Source organism: Episyrphus balteatus, chromosome 1 (genome assembly GCF_945859705.1).
Source record: "Episyrphus balteatus chromosome 1, idEpiBalt1.1, whole genome shotgun sequence".
NCBI classification, from domain to species: domain Eukaryota; kingdom Metazoa; phylum Arthropoda; class Insecta; order Diptera; family Syrphidae; genus Episyrphus; species Episyrphus balteatus.
The window spans coordinates 88,714,693-88,737,412 of record NC_079134.1 but is presented as its reverse complement, the minus strand read 5'-3'; the positions used below and the strand labels follow the sequence as shown (position 1 = coordinate 88,737,412).

Here is a 22,720-nt window from a genome sequence, read left to right as displayed (position 1 = left end):
GCCTACACTAAAGGGAAATCGGTGGAAACTGCTCTCCATTCTCTGGTTAGCACCATTGAATACTCTCTACACTACAAAGAGTACACTCTTGTCGCCTTTTTAGACACAGAGGGACCCCTCAAGGAGGGGTCTTATCGCCTCTCCTATGGAACTTAGTAGTCAACGAACTGCTGCTAGACCTAGAGGGAGAAGGTTTTAAGGTTATCGCCTACGCGGATGATGTGGCAATTGCCGTATCGGGCAAATACCCACAGACACTTGCAGAACTTCTACAAACAGCTTTAAACAAGCTAATTCACTGGGCTAGAGGATGTGGATTGGATATTAATCCCCACAAAACGGATCTTGTCCTTTTCACGAGGAAATACAAGATTCCAGACTTCAAACTCCCTACAATTAAAGAGGTAACACTTACTCTATCCGATCAAGCTAAATACCTAGGACTCATTTTTGATAAAAAAACTGACCTGGAAGCTCAATATTGAAGAAAGAGTTAAAAAAGCCAATGTGGCACTCTTTTCATGCAAAAAAGCCATTGGTGGCAAATGGGGATTTTCTCCTAACATTGCACACTGGCTGTACACATCGGTCATAAGACCAATACTTACATATGGGATGGTAGTTTGGTGGACCGCACTGGACAAAACGATAAACTTAAACAAGCTTATCAAAGTCCAAAGGTCAGCAAGTATGTGCAGAAGCGGTGCGCTGAGGTCAACCCCTTCTGACGCCCTAGACATACTTCTAAATCTCACACCCCTAGACATCTTCAGCAAACAAGTAGCAGCTAGCTCAGCTACTCGTCTAAAAGCAACCTCTCAGTGGACCAGTAATCATATTGGCCACACAAACATTCTAAACAACTTCGGATTCCTTCCGGATCGTCTAGACTATACCACACCTCAACTGGTGTTCGATAATAATTTCCAGAACTCCATTCCCTCCAGAACTGAATGGGAGAACCTTAGTACTCTGGATAATGACTCTTTACACTTCTATACTGATGGTTCAAAAACCAATGAAGGTGTAGGAAGTGGCATATTTTCGGAAAAACTGAATCTCAGTCTCTTCTTCCGCTTACCAGACCAATGTAGCGTGTTCCAAGCAGAAATTCTGGCGATTAAGGAGGTTCTCTCTTGGCTCAGAGAAAACGTAATATCCAACACGGATATTCGGATCTTCTCGGACAGTCAAGCAGCCATTAAATCTCTTGCCTCCGTCTCTACAAACTCAATCACGGTCCTCGACTGTCAAACATCTCTAAGGGAGATGTCTGAGCAGTTTAACATTCACCTCGTATGGGTGCCGGGACATAGAGACATCCCAGGCAACTGCAGGGCAGACGAACTTGCCAAACTAGGAACAATTACTCCTCTTCAACCAGAAAGGAACAATATAGGAACACCTATCGCTACATGCAAACTTATGCTAAAGCAGGACGCTTTAAAGAAAACCAACCTCAGATGGACTCAGAGTAATACTTGCCTAGCTACTAAACAAATATGGCCTTGTATAGACTTGAAACGTTCAAAGGGTTTGTTAAATTTAAACAGAATGCATATTAGCTGCACCATAGGTGTCCTTACAGGACACTGTCTAATAGGTAGACACGCAAAAAGAATGGGCGTGTTCTCTAACGATTTCTGCAGAAGTTGCATGGATGAAGAAGAAGAGGAAACTGTTCAACATCTTCTGTGCACCTGCCCTGCTCTCTCTAATAGAAGAAAACTCTATCTAGGAGAATTCTTCTACGATTACACTAGTGATCTAGTGAAAACGGACGTTAAAAGTCTATCTTCATTCATAAGAAGCACCGAGTGGTTCGGCTAGTGAGTCCCAACTTGCTAGTCTTTTGTGGTATCACAATGGATCCATAAGGGTCTAAGTGTGTCGGGTAATTTGCCTGACAGCCACTACTACCTAACCTAACCTAACGGTCCATCAAGTATACATTTACTACTGCAGTGCTGAATATGACAAATAGCCCAGTAATTTTAGGCATTTTTTACCCCAATCTGCGGAAAAACTCCTACTGGGCTCGATTTTGGTATAGACCTTCGTTACGGCGTTGTTATGAAGATGTGAAAAATGGACATTGATATCGCGTCCGCGTTAGAAGTTAAGAGGTCAAAAGGTCACGAAAATCAGTTTTTCGCATATATCTCGTGACCTGTTGCTCGGAGGTCAATAGGGGTCTATTGAAAATCTGTTCAACGAACATAACCAACTATTCTCACGAGCTTCCCCCAACTTAAAATTTTAAGCGACAGCTTTTCAATAAAATGTTCTACCGCAACCGAAACGTGAACCGTAACTGCTTTTCTTTCTTCGGAAATCACGTCTATCTCAGTCTCAGCATGATTTGGCCACTTATCGAAGTCTTGGGACAACCATTCTGGTCCCCTCCACCACATTTTGTGACCCATTAAATCCTTCGGTGAAGACCCCGCGAAGCAAAATCAGCAGGATTATCAGCTGAACAAACATGGTTCGAAGACGAACGAGGTAAAGATGACAAAATTTCAGCAGTTCGGTTTGCCACAAAGGCATTTCATTTTCGCGGTGGAGAAGACAGCCAGTACAAGACAATTTGGGAGTCACTTAACGCGGATACTTTTACTGGTGCTACATCTAACGATGATCGAACGAGCTCTATCAAGCTACAAAAAAGGAGAGCTCCACAAAGTTCCAGGCGAGGAATCGACAACACGTGTTTTCGCAGCGACCAAATTAATTTCTACCCCATCTCTTGAACAACTACGACAATACACCACAGCGGAATGAGCCTTTTCTGAAGCATACGAGAATCCTATTAACTCAAAGCTTTTAGAATTTTGGGTAAACCGACCCAACCAATTTTATCAAATTAGCAAAGATCTTATTTCCAAGGATAGACTAATATGGGCAATAAATAGCTTCCATCCATACAAATCACCTGGGCCAGATGGTATCATACCCGCTGAATTACAACACGTCTCAGATATCATACTACGAAAGTTGGAAATTATAATGATAAGCTGCATAAGCTTCTCGTATATTCCAAAGGCCTGGAGAGAAGCAAAGGTGGTTTTTATACCAAAGGAGGGAAAATGCTCTCATGTCACTCCAAAAGATTTAAGACCTATTAGTCTATCATCTTTTCTGCTTAAAACTCTAGAAAGAATGATAGATATCCATCTAAGACAGGAAATTGAACCATGTCTGATCTCTAAGGCACAACATGCCTACACTAAAGGGAAATCGGTGGAAACTGCTCTCCATTCTCTGGTAAGCACCATTGAATACTCTCTACACTACAAAGAGTACACTCTTGTCGCCTTTTTAGACACAGAGGGACCCCTCAAGGAGGGGTCTTATCGCCTCTCCTATGGAACTTAGTAGTCAACGAACTGCTGCTAGACCTAGAGGGAGAAGGTTTTAAGGTTATCGCCTACGCGGATGATGTGGCAATTGCCGTATCGGGCAAATACCCACAGACACTTGCAGAACTTCTACAAACAGCTTTAAACAAGCTAATTCACTGGGCTAGAGGATGTGGATTGGATATTAATCCCCACAAAACGAATCTTGTCCTCTTCACTAGGAAATACAAGATTCCAGACTTCAAACTCCCTACAATTAAAGAGGTAACACTTACTCTAACCGATCAAGCTAAATATCTAGGACTCATTTTTGATAAAAAACTGACCTGGAAGCTCAATATTGAAGAAAGAGTTAAAAAAGCCAATGTGGCACTCTTTTCATGCAAAAAAGCCATTGGTGGCAAATGGGGATTTTCTCCTAACATTGCACACGGGCTGTACACATCGGTCATAATACCAATACTTACATATGGGATGGTAGTTTGGTGGACCGCACTGGACAAAACGATAAACTTAAACAAGCTTATCAAAGTCCAAAGGTCAGCAAGTATGTGCATAAGCGGTGCGCTGAGGTCAACCCCTTCTGACGCCCTAGACATACTTCTAAATCTCACACCCCTAGACATCTTCAGCAAACAAGTAGCAGCTAGCTCAGCTACTCGTCTAAAAGCAACCTCTCAGTGGACCAGTAATCATATTGGCAACACAAACATTCTAAACAACTTCGGATTCCTTCCGGATCGTCTAGACTATACCACACCTCAACTGGTGTTCGATAATAATTTCCAGAACTCCATTCCCTCCAGAACTGAATGGGAGAACCTTAGTACTCTGGATAATGACTCTTTACACTTCTATACTGATGGTTCAAAAACCAATGAAGGTGTAGGAAGTGGCATATTTTCGAAAAAACTGAATCTCAGTCTCTTCTTCCGCTTACCAGACCAATGTAGCGTGTTCCAAGCAGAAATTCTGGCGATTAAGGAGGTTCTCTCTTGGCTCAGAGAAAACGTAATATCCAACACGGATATTCGGATCTTCTCGGACAGTCAAGCAGCCATTAAATCTCTTGCCTCTGTCTCTACAAACTCAATCACGGTCCTCGACTGTCAAACATCTCTAAGGGAAATGTCTGAGCAGTTTAACATTCACCTCGTATGGGTGCCGGGACATAGAGACATCCCAGGCAACTGCAGGGCAGACGAACTTGCCAAACTAGGAGCAATTACTCCTCTTCAACCAGAAAGGAACAATATAGGAACACCTATCGCTACATGCAAACTTATGCTAAAGCAGGACGCTTTAAAGAAAACCAACCTCAGATGGACTCAGAGTAATACTTGCCTAGCTACTAAACAAATATGGCCTTGTATAGACTTGAAACGTTCAAAGGGTTTGTTAAATTTAAACAGAATGCACATTAGCTCCACCATAGGTGTCCTTACAGGACACTGTCTAATAGGTAGACACGCAAAAAGAATGGGCGTGTTCTCTAACGATTTCTGCAGAAGTTGCATGGATGAAGAAGAAGAGGAAACTGTTCAACATCTTCTGTGCACCTGCCCTGCTCTCTCTAATAGAAGAAAACTCCATCTAGGAGAATTCTTCTACGAATACACTAGCGATCTAGTGAAAACGGACGTTAAAAGTCTATCTTCATTCATAAGAAGCACCGAGTGGTTCGGCTAGTGAGTCCCAACTTGCTAGTCTTTTGTGGTATCACAATGGATCCATAAGGGTCTAAGTGTGTCGGGTAATTTGCCTGACAGCCACTACTACCTAACCTAACCTAACCTAGTTTTACTTTCTGTTCTGGAGTAAGATGTATATTATACATTGTATAAGCTCTGCTTCTTCCTTAAAACTCGTTTCCTTTTCGTTATCGTGTAAGTCGGCTTGAATTTCATTTATCTGTGGTAACAAATTGAACTCTTTCCAAAAATTCATCCCTAGATATAGTTTTTGGGTAAAATGTGGGATTAAATAATAAGAAATGAGCTTAGATACACCATTATATTTGGTAGGAATATTACAATAACCTAAAATATCGTGGGACTTGCCGTCCGACAACAGCCGTTACCTAACACCGAGATAGATGTTCCACTATCTAACAACCCGAAATTAGCTTCATCCTTAAGTAGTACTTTCTACCATCCTACCATCTGTTTCTGAACAGATTATCGAATCCACAATGAGTTTTTTTATTTTTCTTCGATTTCTATATCTACCTCTACACCTTTTTTTTTTTTATTTACTAAATTTTTTGTTCCTATAATTCTAGCACGGGCTTTTTCGTAATTTACCTTGTGATTATGGAGAGACTTAAGTTCATACGTGTGCCTGGGTGGCTATGAAGCCCTTCCGATACTTCACGTTTCAAAATTTTCGTCGGACTTGTCTCTTCGGTTTTACTCCCTAATTCCTGACACTGCTGATCTACTCCCGGTTGTTGTTGGGAGTCAAGTTCTTCAGAGGTAAGATTTTTATTATTATAAATATTATTTATTGTTTGGAAGGGCCTTGATTGGTTTTCGAGGAACGACTTTCCCAGCCCTTCTTCTCGTCCCGTCGAAAGTTTCCCGCATGTTTTCCACACTCAACTGTAGTTACGCCTTTTGCTCCACAAAGGTAACAAAACAAGTTACGTGTGTGCGAAGGACAGTATAAATAGGAGTGTCCCTTTTCGTCGCAATTATGGCAGCAATAGCTTGTTGATGATCCTACCCTATTTTGATGCGAAAACGCCGCAATTTCTTCATCTTCTAGGCCTGGTTGGTCTTGTTCTTTTTCTAAAGTTATTTCATGAACTTTTGGCGAAGAAACCCGTTTAGCCAAAAATCCCTCTGCTTCCCTTGCCCTCTGCTTCTTACTTGCTCTAAGGTTTTTACATCGGCTGAAAGCAGAATCTCCCCCAACTTATCTCGAACATTACTTCGTATGACGCTTGCCAACTTCTTGTTGTCGAAGCGTTCTTTCATTCTATCATTGATAGTAATAATGGCATTATAAAATTCGTCAAAGGACTCTTTAGACCCCTGCTTCCGAGTAAGTAAACGCATATATACACTCAGTCACAAAAGTAAGTATACACCCCTAACTTGGGTTAACCAAGACCTCAAAAAAAAAATCTAACACATTTTCGAAAAAAATTTAAATGTGGTTTTATTTCATTAATCATTGCCTACATATTTACAAAAAAAAATTTGTCAAATAATCAATACTAAATGAAAAAGTGACAAAAAACTAAACACAGTACAAAATTTCGGATTACAAAAGTAAGTATACACAGAAGAAAAAACTATGAAAATCGATGTTAAAAGTATAAATACCTTTATTTTTCTGGGAATTAATATATTTAAGGCTACCCCCTAGACGTCAAACTCACTTGAAGGGATTGATTTTACTAGAGTTTTTGCAACATTTGGGCCGAATCTTATCCACTATTCCTACACTGCGCGTCACTTCAATAGAAACAACAATTTTTCTTTAGAAAATAGCGATTTGTGCTTTGGTGAGGTAACTTAGTAGATTTTTGGTTTTGCATTTTCAAAGAGGAACTTTTAACAAACAATGTTGTAAAAACAAAAAACCGAAAACAGACACCGTGTGGCTACTAGTTGCGTTTTTTCGCATTACTTCACAAAAAACAGTGTTTTTTTTGCGTCACTTGAATAGAAACAAGCTCTTAAATTAGATAAAAATGATGAAAAATCATGGACAACACTAATTTTAGTAAAGCAGTATTAAACTTAGACATTATTTGCACATTATAACCAATTATGGGCTACGAGCTACCAACAGAAAATGCATAAATAGAATTTAACATTAAAAATGCACTTGTACTGTACACAATCGTGGACCTAATTAGAGAAATTGATAAAAGAGTTTGGTAACTTCTTATAAATTAATAAAATGACATTTTCTACAATTTAAAGATTGAATAAACTTTCGTTTTCATCCGGAATGCATCTGTTTTGTTTCTATTGCGTTGTTTTTTCTGGAACTATCCTTGCCCAATCTCTAAAACGGTTGTTTTTCCACGTTTCCAAACTTCCCATGAGCTTCCACCATTATTTCTTTGTAAAAGTTTTCATCTTTTTTCGAAGCGTGAAGCTTCAATTTTGCTATTGCACATCATAAAAAAAAGCGTATTACTAGAACACATTTTAGTGCCCTTTGGTGGCGATGCGACAAAAGTTATTCTTTCATAAACCAATGAAATAGGACTAATATTAACGTGGTCCATCTGAGTTGGTATGTTTTCCTTTAAAAAACCACTCTTTACCTCACTTCTTTTCAGTTCGAATGCAACTTTAAAATAGTTAACTTTTTTGTAATCTTAGTAGTACTTAAAATGTTGTTATTTTGCATTTTGAGGCTTTTTTAATGTTGTGCACCTTTTAAAACTTCCATGATGGAACAAACCAACACATTACCATTGCACTAACAAAACGTTTTTGACCGATTTTAGCGGCAAAGTGAAGGAAATTGCGGCTAGTTTTTAAGTTTGTTTTTTTCTGCTCTTGATTTGGGACTCACGTGTCTTACTTTTTTATTCAATCACTAGTTTTCGATATTTTAAAAATATTCTCATCCAAATTTGGCAAATTTTCGAATATCTTTCGCGATTTTGCATAGTGCAAGTGCATTTCCAATGTTAGCTGCTATTTATGCATTTTCTGTGCTGCCTATTGGTAGCGCGTAGCCCATAATTGGTTATAATGTGGAAATAATGTCTAAGTTTAATACTGCTTTACTTAAATTAGTGTTGTCCATGATTTTTCATCATTTTTATCTGATTTAAGAGCTTGTTTCTATTCAAGTGACGCAAAGAAAAACACTGTTTTTTGTGAAGTAATGCGAAAAAACGCAACTAGTAGCCACACGGTGTCTGTTTTCGGTTTTTTGTTTTTACAACATTGTTTGTTAAAAGTTCCTCTTTGAAAATGCAAAACCAAAAATCTACTAAGTTACTTCACCAAAGCGCGAATCGCAATTTTCTTAAGAAAAAATGTTGTTTCTATTCAAGTGACGCGCAGTGTATACGACTCGTTTCAGCTAATCCTTTGAATGCTTCCATACTTTTCTCACCAAATGGTCTCACAGATGCTAAATAGTATCCAAATCGAGTGACTGGTGTGTGAAGAATACCCATCCATTGTTTCCTCAAGGAGACCAAGTAACCCACACCAAAAGCTATAAGCAAAAACCCCCATACCATAAACGAATCACTGCCGTTTTTTTATCAGAGGCACCCTGTGCATTGACAGGTTTGCTGAGTGCACCTATGCGTTTATTAACGCTTTCCATAAACTGTTTTATTTGTTCGAATACCCGCATCTGGTTATCGAGAAGAGTTCTCTCGACTCTATCAGCCAAATCATCACGTTCGACCCTTCCTGTAACATTGACTGTGATGGAAGTTCCTGTCCCCGGTGGGACTGCTTGTACTGTCCGTGTAGGATCTACTCCATTCTCAAATGTTTTATTACCTAAGTCTACTTCTGACTCTATGCTTTGATTCGCCACAGAAGGTCAGCGTTCGACATGTCGGCGCTATACTCCGAAATAATTGAATTAAATTCTCTTGAAAAATCTACTGATTGATCTAAGTTAAATCTATTTATCGGGTTATTAAAACGACGTACAAAGCTTTCGAACCTCGCTTCAGATATTGCTCGAAGATTTCCCCAACTACTGCCAAGAAAACTTTTCCTTGGTCCGTTTTGGCTCATGCTTTTGAACCCCGAAACGATAGTTCTAAACCCCTTCCAAGTTTTCGGAACCGAAAAGTTTATTCACCAACTCGAACCAATTCAAAATTTTATTTGTATTTTGTTTTATTGAATAGATATGATTATAATTCAATTATAAAGATATATTTATGTATAAATAAATAAGAAAAAAATCAAAATTCACTTTTCAATATATTTTGTTTAAAAAATTAAGCTAAAAACAAAACGTTTTTATATTTGTTAAATTATTTCCTTTTCAGAAACTTTGCATTGATTACTAAAGAGATGAAGATGACGAATGTATGAGAGGATCAAAATCCTAGAAATGAGAAGACACCGTAGTCCTGCGAGCCAAGTTATACAAAATTAAAATGAACTATTGGTATGTATCTGAAACTAATGTTAAAATTATTAATAATGAAATTAAATACTTTTTCTTTCCATAGGACATCAACAGACGCTTCCCACCTGAGAAGACTCTAAAGAAAACAATAAAAGAATTCTGAGAATTTGTGAGAAGGACTTCAGCAAACACTCCCGCATTAGCGAGTCTTCTTCCCACTTAAATCTCCAAGCAAGGGCTAACTTTGTTCGGCGGTACGAGTACCAAATCGATACTCCCAGACTCGAAACCTTATACCTTCTTGTATATGGATATTTCTTTGGTTTCGTCTTTCCTGTTGCAACTCGATACCGAATGCTGTACATCCAGTCATAGGGACTCACAAGAACGGCTCTACCCAGTTATTCAAAAATTAAAATGCAATTAAAAATTAAATATTAGAAAAAAATCAAATTGAAGTGGCTCAGTAAAATATTAGCCTCACTATATTGTAATAGTGGGCTCCACGTTGCGGGCGCCATTTTGTATTGTAACTTCTAGGCTATAGGTCAGTGCTGATATGCTGGTACCCATTTTCAGCGCGTCGGTGGGGTGGGTTATTTGATCTTATTAAACATTACAAAAAAAAAAATAATCATATCAGACTTATGCATCCATAGGTGTGACTCTATGCGCGAGAATCTTTCGTACCCTCCCTACCTTTGTTTTCATACTCGCTTAGACGATCCCTTAACTAGGTATCTTCTCACTCTCAGAACCTGATTCCCTCATACTGCCCTCCTCATCTCTTTATAAAAATAATTTATTCACTTCTCATAGTTGGATCATTAAAATCTTCATGAAATTAAAGATACTAAATTCATGTTGGTTTTAAATTGCAATAACAAATTTATTACTTAGTGTTTTTATACATTTATTACTTTAAGTTTATGTTTTTAGTATTATGTTTTTAATTTGTTTAAAAATTCAAATACAAATTATTACTTATAGTAAAAAAAAAATTAGTTTAAGATTCTTAGTATATAATTAGAAGTTAAGTTTTAAGTATGTTTAAGTATTAATTTGCCTTATTCAGCCACTGAATTACTTTTTTTTAAATAATGTTCTTCGCAAATTCATAGATATGTCTTCGATTTATTTGTTATGTTTGGGATGCAAAAATCCTCTTTAATTCAATATTAATAATAATTAATTTAGCATTGATCCCCACAAAAATTACCCGTTTAACTCTCGCAATTCATATTATAAGTATGTATATATGTATAAGTAAATAAGTATTTATCAAAACAATTTTACAAAGAAAACTCACCCTTTATATCCTTCTTTAGTGGCCACTGCTGAAGTATGGTAGATGTTGATATTTTTTGGAGGACTTCAACTCTCGTCCACACACAAATTTCAGATTTTAATCTTACATATACACTGCCGGTCACTTGAATACGTCCACATTTTAGTTTATCTTATTTTTAGCCTGTCCTGGAATTTATTGCAATGGTACATCTTTATTATATACGTAATGATAGAACATCTTTATGCGGTTAGTTTAGGAGACAAAAAAAATTGTCTTAGGGCCTACCGTTCTTCTCTAGACCAAATCTAGTCATAAAACAAGCATATTTTTTGGCTCTTCTGAATAGTTTCAAAAGTAAAAAAGTTAATAAATGATAAGTTGCGTGAGTCAGTTGGACTCAAAATTGTGTCTGTCAATAAATCTGATTGTCTTTAACCTGTAAGGGCGAAAACGGCTCGGGAAAAATCTTTAAGCGCGGAAAAAAATGGGGAAAATAAAAGAAGTCATTGAATTAGGCCGAAATGAACGATGCATTGGGACAAAAACAAACACAAGTTAAAACTTAGTATGCAGTTATTTGCGCAATATCAAAGGGTATAGAACAACATTAAAAGTCGAAGTAACTCTGTCACAACATGGGCCGATAGATGTGCAATGATCAGAACAGCATGACTTCGCGCTAAAAATTAAGCTGAAAACCGGTATGAAATGCAGTTTAACGATGGCAAAACGGGTTGTCAAAAGTCGTAAGCATTTGAGAAGAACAAAACTTAGCAAAAACTACCACTTTACAAACTACGAAAAGAAACTCGTCTCCAATAGTAAAAAAAAACTGTGTTAGAAATTGCAGATCGAAAGTTTTGTAGAAGGAAATAGCTTTGCACTTAATGCCACTACCTTCACAGTTATGCAGACAACTTAAAATAATCCTTCTCTCTACGAAAGTCATAAAAATAGGAATTTAGCCCTCAGGGTCAACTTTATTCATTCTTTTCCTTTGAACAATCACCGGTTGCAAATTCGACTTTTGCGACATGTTTTTTTTTTTGTTTTTTTTTTTATTGGAGGCGAGTTTCTTTTCGTGGTTTGTAAAGTGGTAGTTTTAGCTAAGTTTTGTTCTTCTCAAATGCTTACCACTTTTGACAACCCGTTTTGCCATCGTTAAACTGCATTTCATACCGGTTTTCAGCTTAATTTTTAGCGCGAAGTCATGCTGTTCTGATCATTGCACATCTATCGGCCCATGTTGTGACTGAGTAACTTCGACTTTTAATGTTGTTTCTATACCCTTTGATATTGCGCAAATAACTGCATACTAAGTTTTAACTTGTGTTTGTTTTTGTCCCGATGCATCGTTCACTTCGGCCTAATTCAATGACTTCTTTTATTTTCCCCATTTTTTTCCGCGCTTAAAGATTTTTCCCGAGCCGTTTTCGCCCTTACAGGTTAAAGACAATCAGATTTATTGACAGACACAATTTTGAGTCCAACTGACCCACGCAACTCATCATTTATTAACTTTTTTACTTTTGAAACTATTCAGAAGAGCCAAAAAATATGCTTGTTTTTATGACTAGATTTGGTCTAGAGAAGAACGGTAGGCCCTAAGACAATTTTTTTTCTCCTAAATTAACCGCATAAAGATGTTCTATCGTTACGTATATAATAAAGATGTACCATTGCAATAAATTCCAAGACAGGCTAAAAATAAGATAAACTAAAATGTGGACGTATTCAAGTGACCGGCAGTGTATGTATATCACTTTTAATTACGTGAGTTTTATTACTTTAAGTACGGTTCGCGTACCAATAAAATTGTTCTAACACTCTTTTGTTAAAGCAACGCGGTGAGCAAAAGTATGGCAAAATTATCAAAAACACTTATTAAACAAAAAAAATCTTATTTTAAAAAATAAAAAAAAAAAAAAATGTAAACAAATAAAAAAAATATTCTTTGAATTAGTTCGGTTTGGGATTTGACCGTCGAGCCCTCCAAGCTAGTTCCCATATATCGAAGCGTTAGACCTCTAAGCTATGTACCCTCTGAAGGATTGCTGGACTATTTTTAGTGGCCAGGAATATGGTTTAGTTGATTTCAGTTTATATTCTTTTTAAGACCACGACTGAATTTCCTGTTGGCCTGATATTACTAGGGATGTACGGAGTTACTTTTATTAGTTTTCCGGAAGCAATTTTCCAAATGGAATTTTCCCGTTTAGTACCAGGGCAGTACAGATGTGACGGTTCTTATATTCAAGAACCGCCTATAATTTAAAAAAATTAATTTAACAAAAAAATCACAACTAAGGGTCAATAAGTTTACCTTAAAATATAAGTTCACAACTTATAAATTTAAAAAAAGGATAGTTTGACTATCTCACAGGTAATAATTATTAGGGTGCTTCTTATATGGTCGAAAAAATCTTTTTCTCGATTTTTTAATGGGACACCCCTGCATTATGTTCTACCATATAAGCATAGTATATGGTATTTCTTTCCGATTTTAATATTAAAATTTAGGGGTCGTTACTATTCACTAAAGATTTAAGTAAAAAAAAAAGATCAATTTCAACAATTTTTTTTTGTTACAATACAAAGTACGCTTAAGACCCGATTTTTCAATCTTCAAATAAACAGTCAGTTAATTGTCTGTCGAATAAAGATTTTAGGTTCATAAACAATTAGATAAAATCATTGAATTTTTCAATTAAGAAAGATCACTCAGTTAGCTATTCTACAGAATAACACAAAAAAAATTTCAAATTCAAAAATATTCAAAATTAAACTTCATTTTTAGTCCACTGTATTTTTATCAAAATTTCTTTCAAAACAGTGAAAGATTTAATATAAAGAACTTAATTCTGATTAAAAATTTTTAAATTTTCTGAGAAAAAAAAACAAAATTTGGTGTATTTTTCAAAACTTTGAATTGTGGTAGCGACGCTTTTGGCTTACAGGCCAGAAATTTATCAGAAAAAAATTAAAGCTTCATTTCAAGACCGAAAAGTGCGAAAAATCACAAAAAATCAGCTTGGTGCATTTTTTTGTGAATTTTTTTTTTTTCATAGATGACTGACCTAAGAAGAAAGGTTTCGAATATGAAATTTTTTAACTAACTATGCACCTTTTATCCCTGGAATTCAGCCGCTGTGATCTACTAGGCTTCTCTCTAATAGGACTAAGTTTCCTATCTTTGGAACGACTGCGCCTTTCTCCAGATTTACTTCTTCTTCTATCTCGTTCACGAGTTCGATTGCATTTGCGATCGCCCGAACGACTCCGTCTTCTGTCACGGGATTTACTTCCCCTTTTTTCGCGAGAACGTCGTCGTTCTCTGTCCCGAGATCGTTCTAATGATCGATAACATTCTCTGTCTCTGTTCCTGTCTTTGTCTCTATCACATTCCCTTAAGTAATTGCCTTTATGCCTCTCTCCAGTTCTTGATGGACTTCTGAAAAAATATATTAGATAATAAAACCAATTTACAAACGAAGACAAAATTTACCTTGATGATCGGTTTCCTTTTTGGTGGTCATCCTTTCGGCCATTACTGTGAGTGTGATTCGATTGTGATCCGATTTTAATCTGTTAATACTCAGTAAAGGTACACCAATGACGTTTAAGATACGTCAACAAATTTTTGAAGGATGAAGCAAATCGAAGAGTTTAAATTAGTAAAATAACATTATGATTTTGATTTTTGTTTATATGAAGTTACTTTTCGTTAATACAAATAACACAAAATACTTTGAATTAGTGTTGCACTATGACTCTTTTAAGCGTGGTTTTAAACGCTAAGAAAAAAATTATTCTTTGGAGTCTTTGCGCTTCAATCCTCCCTGCTGCCTGGACGAAATTTGTCAGGTATCTGAAAATCAGTGGCATTTTGAAATTTGATGGGTACAAAGGATTCAACATTTTTCATAAAAGGTAATATTGAACTTTTTTTTTTTCCAAGAGTGTATTTTCTAAGTTTAATTATAATTTTTTTTATTAATATTCTTTATGGAACATTCACAAGTATTAAGAACTTACCGAAAATTCCGGCTCATGTGTAAGTATTTAGAATGACCAATACAATCAATAGCGAATTGATCTTAAAGGATTTCTGTAAAAAATATTTTTACCCTTGAGAAATGTTCATAGTTTGTTGTTTCTTTTTCGAGAATAGATCAGACTAGGTATGGTATACACTTTTAATATTAATGTTATGCAAAGTCAGAGCAGCAAACATTTTTAATAACCTAAATTCATACAAATTTTGAACCAAAAAAGAAGCAAAGCAACAGAACTGAAAATACAATTGTTATGTGTGATTATTTTAATGGAATTTGTTTGCAAATTTGTACATATTTTTTTAATTTTATTTAGAATTGTTTGGTCAGTTATTACTGTATACATATTTCGAATTTTGAGATTTATTTTTTCGCCTGTTTTGGTCTCAATAACTTTGTAATGAAAAAATATCATTATTTTTCCAACGTTTCGACAAAGTGTTTAGTCTTCTTGATGGGCACTTTTTATTAAACAGAGAAAAAAAAAAACAAGGCAAAAAATTATTTCTGCGTTAATACTTACATACATAGGTAATTGATAACACTGTGTTACAAAATAAAAATCATGTCAATTACTTTGGAAATGACCTAGCAGAGCTTGTAGGTATTTCTGAGTACATTATATTTCGGCACTTGAAATTTTTAGTAGACCCTCAAAATTTCAAGTTATCGTCAAAAAACCGTTTTTCAATGTTTTCAGATTTCAACGATTTTTTACTCAGCCATTTTTCGGTCAATATCAGATTTTTTTACAGTTCTAAACAGAGGACTACTTGTTCTTTTTGAAAATATTTTTTTCATAATGCTCAAGCATTACAAATTAGTCTCTAAGCGTACAAATTAGTCTCTAACAGTCGCCTCCGAATGTTCACTGCACTGCAATCCAGGCTTAAAGCCTTCTGGATTTGAAACGACGATGCAGAAGGCTCAACTTTGCTCATCTGGACAATACGCCTGTCATCTACGACGGTCTTTTTTCTTTTTCTACCGCGCGTTTGGGGTTTTTCGTTGAGTTTATTGCATTGGCTACCATTGCAGGGGAGCATCCTCATAAAACCTTGAATTTCCAAGTAGGTTTTCCCTTCTTCAAGCAGCTTTCGTAAAAGTTTCCGCTATCCGAACTGCAGTGTTTTGCTCTTCGAACTTTAAATAGATTAAAACCGAAACAAATCGTTTTTTGTTGAAAAATTGTTCATATTATATGAGTACTTACTTTTAAACCAAAAATAAATATTCTATGTTATAAACCGCTTTTAAATTCTTCAAAAATAACTTTAACTACTATTATTTTGAACAGGTCAAATTAGAAAGAACAACCAAAAGTCAATGAAAAATTATTTGGAACCTTCTTTTTCATTTTAAAACTATGATACATTTATTAGTAATTGACCGTTACAAACTTTGACATCAAAGAACTAAATTTTTAACCGTAGAAGCACCGTAATTATAAAAAATGTTATTTTGATGCAGGCACTACTATTATTTTGAACACAGCTGTATATTTTAAATACTGTTCATTTTGTCTTGCCCATGATAACACAAGCCAAAAAAAAAAAAGTGCCAATACCTGGACCTGCCTATCTTTATGTATTTTGACGTGCTGAATCCGAATCTGAAGTCAATTTTGCCCAGTTTTTTGCAATTAATTGAAATTTCTTTTTTGAGTAAAAAACCATAACTTCCACAATTTCTAACTGTTTTTAATGAGTAAAAGCATAAATAGAATAGTAAAACTGTTTATAAAAAAAAATTTCCAAAACACAAAATGTAGCTTAAAACGGTCCCCGAACTCTAAAAAACGGTGAAAAAATGTTGTACTTTTAGATTTAGCCCATATAATCTACACCCAATTTGGTGCTTGAGCATAAAAAAAAAAATATTTTCAAAAAGAACAAGTACTCCTCTGAACTGTAAAAAAAAATCTGAAATTGACCGAAAAATGGCTGAGTAAAAAATCGTTGAAATCTGAAAACATTGAAAAACGGTTTTTTGACGATAACTTGAAATTTTGAGGGTCTACGAAAAATTTCAAGTTCCGAAATATGATGTACTCAGTAATACATACCTACAACCTCTGCTAGGTCATTTCCAAAGTAATTGACATGATTTTTATTTTGTAACACAGTGTAATTATTATATGTAGATCGTCGGTTGACAATCAAAACGCATTAACTGCTATTAACTTTGTACGCAGTTAGTGAATTTAATGTAACTCATTACGTTAAAATAATGTACTTACATATGTAAGTTTTTTCTCCAAACAAAACCAATTATGTATGTATTTACGCACTATTCGTATTTATCAATTTCTTTCCTGTTTAATTAAGTGTCCCTTAAGAAACGTTGAGAAAATAATGATTATCTTTCATTTATAAGTTATTGCTACCAAAACGGCCGAAAAGAGAAATATTTAAATCCGAATTACATATAATTTTTTTTATATTTTCAAGTAATGCATGAATAACCGACATTTAAATTCCAAACCGAAATTTGAATAACACACTAATGGAAAAAATGTGAGGGGGAAAAAAATTGATTTATGTTAGTGATTTTTGAGAGGCTGTATTTTAGGGTGCTTCAAAGAAATTAATTTGATTTTTTTCATCTCTATTCTCCAAAATGTTGGTGATTGATTAAAAAAAAAAACCTTCTGAAAACCAGGTGCTGCATCTTAATTCTTAAGGCTTGGTATTTTATTTTTAAGTTCCTATGCATTTAATATATCGCACCCTCAGTGCAAAAGAGCGAGAACTCAAAAAAGTTCATTTCGAGAAAACGCTTCTGCAAAATACATACTGACTCTTAACTTTCCCTTATAACTTTCCATGGGACAGCAATTTCCATAATGTCAAAGCTCTATTACAAGAACCATTATGTTTATTTTGTAGTTTTAATAAATTTATTTTTTTAAATTGTTTAAATTAGGAAGGAGTTTGACTTTTAATATAGTAGGAATTGGATAAAAACAGTCATAATCTTTCGAATTTTTCGTTTACGTTAACAACAAAAGAAAGATAATTTAAAAAGCAACATTTCCTCATCATTATCTCAAAAATGTCATTTTTTGACTTATCGCTCTTTTGCACTGAGGGTGCGATATATACAGGGTGTCCCAAAAGTTAACGTCGAAACGAAAACGGTAGATATGGTAGGTGGTGACAGTTATCCTAAAAATAATTTAAAAAATCGCAGCCATATATTTTGGGAGTTATGGACATTTGAAAAAAAGTCGAAAAAATGGTCACCCTGTGACGTGACTACAAATCTTAATTTTTCTCATTTTTTTCTTTTGTTACGGAACCTTGAATAACCCTGCTATCAAATGCATTCAAAAATTTTAACTCAACGCATCAGTTTTAAAGAAAATATTACTTTTTTACCCAACTTAATACTAAAAAAATTTACATGACTCTAATTCAATGAGCCGTAGTGTAAAAAAAATGCAAATGAGATAAAATTTTTTTTCTTAAGAAATCCGACTTTTTTTTATGTAATGTTTCCATATTATTTAAGTTTTTGTATTCTGTAAGGTTCTGAAAGGGTACAAAACTTGAATAATATGGAAAAATTAACTCATAAAGTTAAGAAAAAAAAATGTATCTCGGTTATTTATAGAATATTCTGTAGTGCGTAAGTCTACCAAGCCCCAAGTTTACTTGTTCAAACCCAGCTCGGGTGTTACTTTTTTTTTTTTTTTGTTGAAAGGATCGGGTTGGTCCTCGTAAAATAGGTACAAATTTAGCCTCTTAACTTGTAAGTAAAACATACAAGTTGTTGTTCTTTCAAAACCATAAAAAAAATATATATCTTGGTATAAGGCCACTACAGCAGCTCATGATGAAACAAAATTGAAAATGAGTACACAAAATTGTTTGCAGTAAAATTATCTTCAAAAACTTTCTTAATATTTTTTTTCAATAATAGTATTAAAAAAAATTTATGACACTACAAAAATTTTTTCTGTGTCACCAGGAGCGGAGCTGTCATGATATTATTTTAATTTTATTTAGGTAGATACTTATTTTTATTTGAAAGAATATTTACATAAACTTATTGTTTATTTTTCTTTTTCCCTCTTTTGAATTTTGTTTGTGTTTTTTGTAAAGCCTGTTTATTTATTTTTAATATTTCATTTGTTTTCTTCTTTGTTTTTGTCGTAGCTTTTTTTCTTTTGTTGATTGTTTCAAATCACTGCTGGGTGGACGGTTTCATTTTGACAGCATGGACTGTCTATCAGTAAAATCTGTTGTGAAAATAATTGAAGGTTTCAAAGTATGTTGCATTAATGCTCGTAGCCTTAATATAAATAAGTTAGATTTTCTTAAACATGTGTTTGACCAATCTGGTGTTGACATTATTTGTATAACTGAGACATGGTTAAGACCAGATACTCCCAGTAGTATATAAGATTCATATATGTAAGTAATTATAATCTAATCAGAAATGACAGAATAACAGACAGTTGGGAGCGGGGTAGCAATTTATTGCAACACATCCCTTAATAGTAAGGTTCTTGTTAAATCAGTGAATAATGGTGTTGAGTTTCTAAATTTAGAGTGAGTGATGGCAGTACTAAAACTATTTTGGGTGTGTGCTATAATCCAAATGGTAGCATTTCTCCAGATCCCCTTTTTTCAGCTCTACAACAATTCTCTGCTTCATATGAACACATTATAATCTGTGGTGATTTCAATGCAGATCTATTGCTTTAAACAATTAAGAGATGAGATTGCAAGTAAAGGGCTATATGTTTCTAACTGTAACGTACTAGCTTCGCCCCTAACTCATCACCTAGTCTTCTCGATCTTATGATTGTCTCTGATTTATCAAACGTTTTCTTGCAAGACCAATTATTCTTGGATGGCATATCGGACTATGATCTTATTTTCTGCACTTACAACAACTCCCTCTACTTTCCAATTTAGAGATTTGAAATAAGTTGAAAATTTTGCGTTAAGCTGATGCAATGGAGTAGCCTTGGCATTTATGCCAACATTTCGTCAACTCTACTGATAAAGTCGACTATTTTCAATCATTGGTTCTTGAACTGTATGATAAACATGTTCCTATTAAAACCGTATCATTTCGTACCAAAAATTGTCCCTGGTTTACCACAGATGTTCAAAGGTCAATACAGAAACGTAGAAAGTTGTATGCAAAATGGAAACTAAACCCTAACTCTGAAAACTGGGAATTATTCTAAACCAGGCTTTAGGTCAATGAGAACAAATATACATTTGTCACGACGTTTCGTTCATGTCTATGAACATCATCAGGGTATGGCAAAGGAATCTTTATTAACATTGATAAATTGGTCACAAATTTATTACAAACATAAAAAAACAATAGCAAACTTACACTTGTTATATTTATATTGCACTTAGTAAAAACAAAACAAAATCAAAAACTATAAATGAGCTGCATAAAGCCAGTCTCCACTTAACAAAGTAAAATTTACAAGTAACATGCCCATATAAATTATGAATATTAAAACAAGAACAACTGATCATACATCAATATTAAGAACTTTTAGTTCTCTTCCCCTCTAATAGGTGCTTGTATTGTGGGCTGACATCCTCCATATCAGTTCGTCGGTTCATGGTATTGTCAGCATTGAAAATGTGTGGCCAAACTCATTGTGATCTATCTAATGTTTTTGAATTTGTTTCCGTCTCTGAATTTGAGGTTTTAGAAACATTCGTTCGATAAATAGACCAGGGTCGATAATTTTTGAAACCAAAAAAAATCATAGTAGAATGAAACCTATTGGAAAAGGAGGTGAATATGATGAAACTTAAAGGAAAGATAAATTACGGGCGAGCCGAGTTCGGGAAGTGGGTGGGTTGAGTTTTTAATGGTAAAAAATGGTATATCTCGATTTCCGGCAAAACTACAAATCCTATAGAAAAAAGTTGTATGGCAAAGTTGTAGGTAATAAAAAGATCTACAACTTTTGTATCAACAATTTTTTCACATAACCTCAAAATTTATGTGAAAAATTAAAAAAACCGAGTTTTTGGTTTTTTATTTTTATCTTTTTCAAAAACAAAAATTTTTCTACGAAATTTGGTGAAAACTTACCTTATTATGTCTCAAACACACTGTAATTTATTTGATTTAAAATATTAATTTGTTTACCTTATTTTGACTTAATACCAAAAAAACACCCTAATTTTCAATCGAAAATTCACGTGTCAAAATATCAGCTTTTTTCAAAAAGTCGGTGGGAATTTTCTTCGTTAAAATGTTTATTTTCTGATGGTGTAAAAAAAAATTTACATTAGTATACTATAGAACATGTTCTCGTAAAATTCAAAAAATGAAAAAAGCTTGAATTCGAAAAAAAATTTTGATCATTGTTTAAAATTTTGGCCTATTTATTCAAATTTACAGTTTAATTACTCAAAAAACGTAAGATTTCATGTAACATTGATAAATCTTACGTTTTTTGAGCAATTAAAGTGTAAATTTGAATAAATAGGCCAAAATTGTAAACAATGATAAAAAAAATTTTTCGAATTCATGCTTTTTTCATTTTTTGAATTTTACGAGAACATGTTCTATAGCATACTAATGTAAAATTTTTTTTACACCATCAGAAAATAGACATTTTAACGAAGAAAATTCCCACCGACTTTTTGAAAAAAGCTGATATTTTGACACGTGAATTTTCGATTGAAAATTAGGGTGTTTTTTTGGTATTAAGTCAAAATAAGGTAAACAAATTAATATTTTAAATCAAATAAATTACAGTGTGTTTGGGACATAATAAGGTAAGTTTTCACCAAATTTCGTAGAAAAATTTTTGTTTTTGAAAAAGATAAAAATAAAAAACCAAAAACTCGGTTTTTTGAATTTTTCACATAAATTTTGAGGTTATGTGAAAAAATTGTTGATACAAAAGTTGTAGATCTTTTTATTACCTACAAATTTGCCATACAACTTTTTTCTATAGGATTTGTAGTTTTGCCGGAAATCGAGATATACCATTTTTTACCATTAAAAACTCAACCCACCCACTTCCCGAACTCGGCTCGCCCGTAATTTATTTTTCCTTTAAGTTTCATCATATTTACCTCCTTTTCCAATGGGTTTCATTCTACTATGATTTTTTTGTACTTTTTATTGTTTTTGAAGGCATCGGCACTGGTCTAAAAGTCAAAAAGTCGAATCCTTGTTCGTGCTTTAATTTTCATCCTATAAGTATCCTTCCCTGTCTGTCAAAGTTCTTTGAGAAAATTCTAGCATCACAAAAAATATCAAGTCATCTTAAAACGTTTAATTTAGTATCACCATTTCAATCTCGATGATATTAGATTTGAATATGATCTGGAAAATCTTACTGTTCTTTGTTTGCTTGATTTCTCAAAGGCTTTTGACAGAGTAAACCATGAATTACTTTGCAAGAAACTAATGTTTTATTTTAGCTTTCATGATAGAGCAGTGCGGCTTGTAAGCTGTTATTTGTACAATCGCTACCAAAAAGTAAGGATAGGCCAAAAAGAATCTGAGTCTTTGAATCTACACATGGGTGTACCCCAAGGTTCTATTTTAGGATTTTTATTATTCTGTATTTTTATGAATGACCTCCCGAATATATGTTCAAATGTTTACATTTATATGCAGATGATTTACAGATATAGTTATCTCGGCCGCGTGGTTTGCAGGAAGATTTGGTCTGTAGAATAAATGAAGATCTAGAGGAAATATCCCTTAACAATGGTCTCACTCTTAATCCGGATAAGTCCCAACTTATCGGAATATCTAAAAAGCATAATATGGATACTTCATTTTTGTCAACCATTTACCTATCCTTAGTCCAGCTTCGTTTTGTAGATACGGTTACTAGTCTTGGATTTAAAATCAATAGGACGCTTTCAGCTGAAAATCATGTCAACTACATAGTTGGAAGAATCGATTAACAAATAATTTCT

General features: G+C 34.3%; 1 protein-coding gene across 1 annotated transcript in view; it reads right to left on the bottom strand.

Moving 5' to 3' along the window:
* Window positions 1-22,720, bottom strand: part of LOC129918192 (RNA-binding protein 39) — a 163,346-nt gene that overhangs the window by 61,644 nt on the left and 78,982 nt on the right. Inside the window, exons 2-3 of the mRNA XM_056002273.1 lie at window positions 14,237-14,316; window positions 13,856-14,182 (exon numbers count right to left, since the gene is read on the bottom strand). Coding sequence (XP_055858248.1) covers window positions 13,856-14,182; window positions 14,237-14,316 — 407 coding nt within the window. The remainder of the gene's footprint in view (window positions 1-13,855; window positions 14,183-14,236; window positions 14,317-22,720) is intronic.